The sequence below is a fragment of the Populus euphratica genome, unplaced genomic scaffold, assembly GCF_000495115.2.
Source record: "Populus euphratica unplaced genomic scaffold, PopEup_1.0 scaffold98.1, whole genome shotgun sequence".
NCBI classification, from domain to species: Eukaryota; Viridiplantae; Streptophyta; class Magnoliopsida; order Malpighiales; family Salicaceae; genus Populus; species Populus euphratica.
The window spans coordinates 1-6611 of record NW_011499986.1 but is presented as its reverse complement, the minus strand read 5'-3'; the positions used below and the strand labels follow the sequence as shown (position 1 = coordinate 6611).

Genomic DNA, 6611 nt, shown 5'->3' with positions numbered 1-6611 from the left:
ATTGAAGAACTATATGTATCTCGAAAAAAAACAAGAAAAGGGAAACACTTTGAGAAAAATACCTTTTTTTTGGCCTGTTGAGATGACTCTGAATCGAATGCCGGCTACTAATTTAAGTTTTTTATAGGACACAAAGCACGGATCTAGTTTCTGCAGACAGGATTTTGGTAGGGTAGAGATTAGACGACCTTCCACTTAGTAGGTATGTGAGGTGAAATCTGAAGATCATTAACCTAGACAATGACAACAAAAGTAGCTATGAAAATAAGCAAGGATTAATTATTACACCTTTATATTTTGTTTCTTCATTCTGGGCTGGCCAAGCACTGTGGCTCCTTCCGTTCCATGTCGCTCCACCTTTCTGCAAGTCACAATTGCAATTAGTGTGTATTTAATATTGTTATAATTTTTAAGTTTTGATTTAAGAAATCATAAATTTATATTTTTATAATTTAAATCTTTACAGAGTTTTACAAATTCTTTTTTATAACCAAATAACATTTGAAGATGTAATCAAGTAAAGACATCTCTCATTACAAAAACAAACACAACCAACCGAAAACCTAGGCTATTATTATAGAAAAAAAAATGAAGAGAAAAAGAAATAAGTATTGCTTGATAAACCAAAAAAAAAAAGGAAAATAAAAGGGGGTGAGTAGTGAATTAAAGATGCTCATGTAGCTCACACTTCTCCGAGGCTAGTTGGACAACATATTCATGTCCTAAGGTGCCAGAAAGGCATAAAACAAAGTGGGATCCATGGAAATAGCAAAGGCCATGTTATGTATCATTAAATTATTTCATAAAAAATACATGTAACCAACATTACCTAAATCATATCAAGGAAGTTAAATGTATCGTGTGAAGTCATCATATGGGCAAAGGCATGGAGATTAAATGGGTTTGTTTTTGACTCCTAATGGAAACTACTACCTAAAATATCTCACAAAACCAAACAATTTGAATACATGAGGGTTTGAGTTCATAACTTGTTTGGGTTTTATAATAGTTCTAGTTCTTATATATATATATGTATATATCCCTTTTTTATTTGTTTCCAGGATCAGTTTTTTGTTTTTTCTATTAATCATAAACGTTTTCTTTTACTCGGATTTTGGTTTTTCTTTTTTGTCATTAATGTGGGCAGGGAGTTTTAAGTGTAGTATGATTTATAGATATGTTAGATTTAACATATATTAAAATCTTTTACCACAATAATAATAATAATAATAAAACCTAATAGAGTTTTTCTTTTTTTGTGTACGTGCTGAGCGTCACGCAAGATTTAAGAATTCATTATAAATTTAAAATCCAACTTGAAGTGAATTAAAGTAAAATTTGGATTACGGGATAGGAGGATAGGTTTTGACTACCTCTAGGTTTTTTTTTAAAAAATATTAATAATTTAATAATTAAGTTTTGATTAGATTAGAGTTTTGATTGAATTAAATTGGTCAACTCAAATTTTTAATTAAATTAATTATTTTTTAATTTGAATTGATCCACCACTTGGATTAGCTGGATTCAAATCAAAATTAATCTGAGTTTTAAAATAATATATTCAAGCTTAATACCTACCTTTCTTGTTTTTTGAAGAAATATAGCTAACTTAGCTTCGAAAGTATATGCTACTCTGATTTTATTATATTTTTAATTTTAAATTAATATATATTTATATCATTTTAATATATTTTTAAACAATTGAAACAAAAACAATATGCACACACCACGAAACATGCAATCTATTTGAATCTTGACTCCCGAGGGAGCGCGTTATTCACTGCAAGAATAATATAATGTGGTTTAAAGAAAAAGAAAGAATAGTATTGGTTAGTGGTTAATTCGACGACATTGGGAGATAAATCGGCAGGGAGCCGCTGAAGAATGTTCTCTTGTTCAAACTTCAAACCCACAAATAAGATATTCACTAGATCATAGGTTGATCACGTCCTCTTAGAAGGCTATTAGAATCCCAAGTCAAAACTGATTATTTCAGTCAACGATTCTCAATGTCGACATAATCATTAAGCAACTTCTTTTTTTCCCAGCTCATATCATATTCAAAACTCAACGCTGCAAGGATGTTCGGTCAAGCTTCAACTCATTGACAATAGGGTCATTTCAGCCTGTTTTTATTTGATTATGGGTTGCTTGATGTATCTAATTTGACATGCAAGTTAGAAATAGACATTAAGGGAAGGTGCATATCCCACTCATTAGCCCTAAGTTCCAATCCATCTGCCTTGAATATATAAAAAAATTCCTCCAATTGTTTTTTTATGTTTTAAAAATACTTTTAAGAAAGTTTGCTTCTTTTTTTTTTCAAATTGATTGTTTTTAGATGATTTTAACTCATTTTAATGTTAAAAATAAATTTAAAAAAATAAAAAAAATATATTATTTTAATGTATTTTTAAATACAAATTATTTTTTAAAAAATATGATCCTATTAATTGTTGAGCCCCGAAAAAAAGAAGGCACGATTCTCCTAATCATTTTGATAGTTTCACTTGATCTCAATTCCAAACCTCACATCATCATTGTTTTTCGTTTCCAGAAACTAGTTGAGTGTCCATGCCTCGTTGATCCTCGTTACAATTCTCCAAGAGCATAAGAAGAGGAAAAGGCCTGATTTTGAACGAGTATGAAGCTCACTCGCCAGACTAGACTGCGGCCCAATTCCCATCCCAACTCCAGCTCGTCAGCTCATGCAGATCTCAAATCCACCGGTTCCTCAATTGGATCCTCGAAGAGATGAATTCTTCAGCTACGTTCCGAATCTCTCAAAAAACCCTAATCAAGAGTCCACTCTGTTGATACCGACAACATTGTAGACCCAATGAACTTTCTTCTGAGGGCCCAAAACTCTTTTGATGACGTGCGTGTCCTGTATCTACAATAACCTTTAAAAGGCCATGTTTTTTGTTTTTTTTTTTCAAATCAGAATAAACATTAACCAATCAAACTCAAATGACCCAATAAATCAACTCATAACCCAGCGAAGCACAGAAAATCAGCAAACAACGATACATAACATGAAATTTTTACACCAGCGAGATCCGTGTTACCGACCATTTCGCCACAAGATTATTACAATTTGGTTATATGCTTTTATTCGTCCAGAAAACATTAGTCAAGGGTCGAGGCGCATGCGCATCAAGATAAGTCTAAAGCGTGAGGAGGCTGGGGGCAGATTGTGGAGGATTGGTGAGCATGTGAACAACTTCCCTCATGGTGGGCCTGGCTGAGCTCTCATCTTTAACACACAGCATAGCTATCTTAAACAAGTGAATGACACCTGCAAGTGGGTACCCACTAAGCCTGGGGTCCACAACTGCCAAGACTGTAGCTGCATCGGATGGCTGAGAGAGTTCTGATGTGGTCTTACTGACCCACATCACGATGTCCACCCCATCTCCAAACTCCCCGACTGGCTTTCTCCCAGCTATCAGCTCCAGCAGCACAACACCAAAACTATAAACATCGCTCTTTTCGTCCACTTTCAGTGTGTATGCGTACTCTGTAGCACATCAAACCAATCAGAGATGTTAGTAAAGGAGCCTTTACTCCAAATCTTAGGTAGCTGCATTGAATTCAAAAGGCTTGTCTAAAAGCTGTGACTATTGTAAATGAACATAAACAATTGTGTTCAATCTTACTGAATCTTTTCTCCAATGACCTACAGGAAAAATCTCAACTGTTGGATCTACAGGCTTATATGCAATGGTGTCAAAACATGCATAATAACAGAACACGCATAATAAGCTAATAAAGCAAGAGAACCAGTAATTTAATTAAGAACATCACGGACCTGGAGCAATGTAACCGTAAGAACCAGCAACGGAGGACATGCACTCTGATGAGCCTGCATCTTGTAAGAACTTGGCCAGACCAAAATCTGCAACATGAGCCTCAAAATCGGAATCAAGTAATATGTTATTGGACTTAACATCCCTATGTATAATCAAAGGCGAGCAATCGTGGTGAAGATAACAGAGTCCCTTAGCAGCCTCCACAGCAATTCTGTATCTAGTCTCCCACTGCAAATGGCCTCCCTTTGAACCATGCAAAAGCTCCCCTAAGCTTCCATTAGGCATGTATTCATACAACAGCAAGTTGGTATCCTTATTCGATACGTATCCCAACAGCCTTACAATATTTCGGTGCCTGATTCTTCCAAGAGTTTGAATCTCAGCCGAGAAGCCATGATCACTTCTTCCGCTGCCTCGACCAACAAGTCGTTTGATAGCTACATGATCAACACCCTCTGGCATAGACCCACGGTAGACAGTACCAGCACCACCTTTGCCTATAATGTTCTCCTCTTTCAAGCACTCAAGCACGTCCTCTGCCTTGAAGTCGAGCCTTTGGAATGCAGTGAGCTTCCAGGCCCGTGATTTCTGCAGCCTCTTCTTTCTCAATCTGTAAACCGTCACAACTATTAACAGCAAAACAGTGACGAGTGCAATGACAGTGATTATTAGCTTTGAAGTACTAAAAGACCCCCTATGGCCATGATCACCAAAGGAGCAAGTATCATTTCTCGCTGCACAGAGATTTGGATTTCCGAGAAATGAACTGTCATTGAACGCCAGGAATTGGCCCGCAGAAGGGATCCTGCCAAATAAATTGTTGTATGAGAGATTAAGGGATGTAAGGCTTCTCATGTATCCAATTTCAACTGGTAGCTGACCAGTGAGTTGGTTTCGAGAGAGATCAAGAAAGCTCAAATCTTTCAGTTTGGCAATCGTCTTAGGAACCCCCCCACTGAGGCTGTTTTGACTGAAATCAACGGATGTAAGTGATGTGCATTGGAAAATAGAAGCTGGGATTTCACCTCTGATGTTGTTACCACGGATGTCGATCTTGGTGAGGAACTTCATTCCGCAGATTTCTTCAGGAATTTCGCCAGAAAGTCTGTTCGTGTCCAGTGACAGAGTCTGCAAATTCTTCAGATTCCCAATAGCAGGCGGGATTTTACCTGTGATCCGATTGTTAGAAACTGATAAAAGGCCTAGTGCATCTCCTGAAATCTCTGGTGGAAGCTCGCCAGAGAAAAAGTTATTGCTCAACTCAACAAGTGTCGCCATAGGCAAGTTAAACATCCCAGCAGGGATAGTTCCTGAAAACATATTATTCATTATTCGGATTTTGATCAAGGACTTGCACTGGCCAATTTCATCAGGAAGCGATCCAAGGAAGAAATTGTTCATGAGAATCAACGTCGTCAATTTCCCTCCTTTGCATAAATCCCTCGGAACCAATCCAGTTAAGTGATTAATAGACACATCCAGGATCATCAGCTTCCCATTCCTGCCAAGATTTTGAGGAAGCTCAAAAGTGAAGTTGTTGCCCCAAACCTGAAGCACCTCAAGGTTCGGAAAATCACCAAAAAATTCTGGGATTGGACCGTGAAGCTTGTTTTGAAAGAGATTGACCAGTTCTATGTCTTTCAAATCTGAAAAACTCTCCGGTATCTCCCCAGTGAGGTTGTTTATCGAAAGATCCAGTGATTTCAAGCTAATCAGACCAGATAATTCAGGAGGGATATGGCCAGTGAGATTATTGACTTGAAGAAACAACGAATGCAGATGGGTTAATTGACCTAAAGTGGAAGGAATCTCACCGTCAAGGTTACAGGAAGCCATGTCAAGCAGTTCAAGATTACTTAATAACCCAAATTCAGGTGGAATACTCCCCTCATAACGGTTGAAGTACCCGACGCACAAGCTCTTAAGATTCTTCAACCTAGACAAGCTTGAAGGTACTTTTCCTGAAAGCGCATTACCATTCAAGCCCAAGTACTCCAAGCTCAAAATCTCCGAGTACTCCTCCGGTATTGTACCAGAAAAGAAATTCCCTCCAAGATGAACATGCTTGAGATTTTTCAGCTTGACAATTTCAGTTGGCAATGCACCCGTAAAATTGTTGTTGTAAACATCAAGAACCTCAAGCTGTGCCATGCCAAGAGTGATTTTTCCGGGGAAATTCCCAGCAATAACATTGTTGGAAATATTCAAAATCCTGAGAGATGTCAGCATGGCTATCTCCACTGGAAATCCCCCCGTGAGATTATTACCTGACAGAGTAAGATTCACAAGCTTGTTCAGCAGCCCAATCTCTGGAGGAATTAAACCAGGAAGATGTCTAAACGACAAGTTTAGAGACACCACACGCGAGTCCTCGTCACACATGACTCCAGAGAAGTAACAATGAGCTGTGGGAGATGCTGGAGAAGCCACCCAATCTTGAAGGCCAGTGCCATTATGTCCACACATGGAGGTTTTCAGCTTCAAGAGGACTTCAAGATCACTGTATCCACTGCAAGGAGCGAACAATAGTACTAGTAAAAGAAAAAAGCACGGAAATGTTCCCATTTTCTCAAGCTTTTTTCCCTCTTTTCTTCAGCAGAGAATGTAGCGAAGAAGGAAAGGTAGAAGTCTAGTGTATTTGGTACAATTGGCTACGTTCAATCAAACAGGGATATGGCAGGCTATAATAAGTAGAGTATGCCATCGATGACTGGCTCTGGCAGTATCAAACTTGAATCAATAAAAAAATCTAAGAAAGTTGGGGTCACAGAGCGTAGTAGAGGTTGCATGAGTTTAGTA

The 6611-nt window shown here is 37.8% G+C and overlaps 1 protein-coding gene across 1 annotated transcript; it reads right to left on the bottom strand.

The window, feature by feature from the left end:
- Positions 1–2971: 2971 nt before the first annotated feature.
- LOC105140078 (receptor protein kinase CLAVATA1-like) lies at positions 2972–6527 on the bottom strand. Its single transcript, XM_011046758.1, has 2 exons — positions 3812–6527; positions 2972–3520 (listed from the first exon to the last, which is right to left on the bottom strand). Exons 1-2 carry the CDS (start codon positions 6375–6377, stop codon positions 3168–3170), a joined length of 2919 nt encoding a protein of 972 aa, XP_011045060.1. The 5' UTR covers positions 6378–6527; the 3' UTR covers positions 2972–3167.
- Between the last annotated feature and the right edge of the window lie 84 nt (positions 6528–6611).

Coding starts and splice junctions, on each gene's coding strand:
- LOC105140078 (XM_011046758.1), bottom strand. CDS start 6,377: ATGGGAACATTTCCGTGCTTTTTTCTTTTACTAGTACTATTGTTCGCT. Junction 3,521..3,811: donor TTACGGTTACATTGCTCCAG/GTCCGTGATGTT, acceptor GATGTGCTACAG/AGTACGCATACACACTGAAA.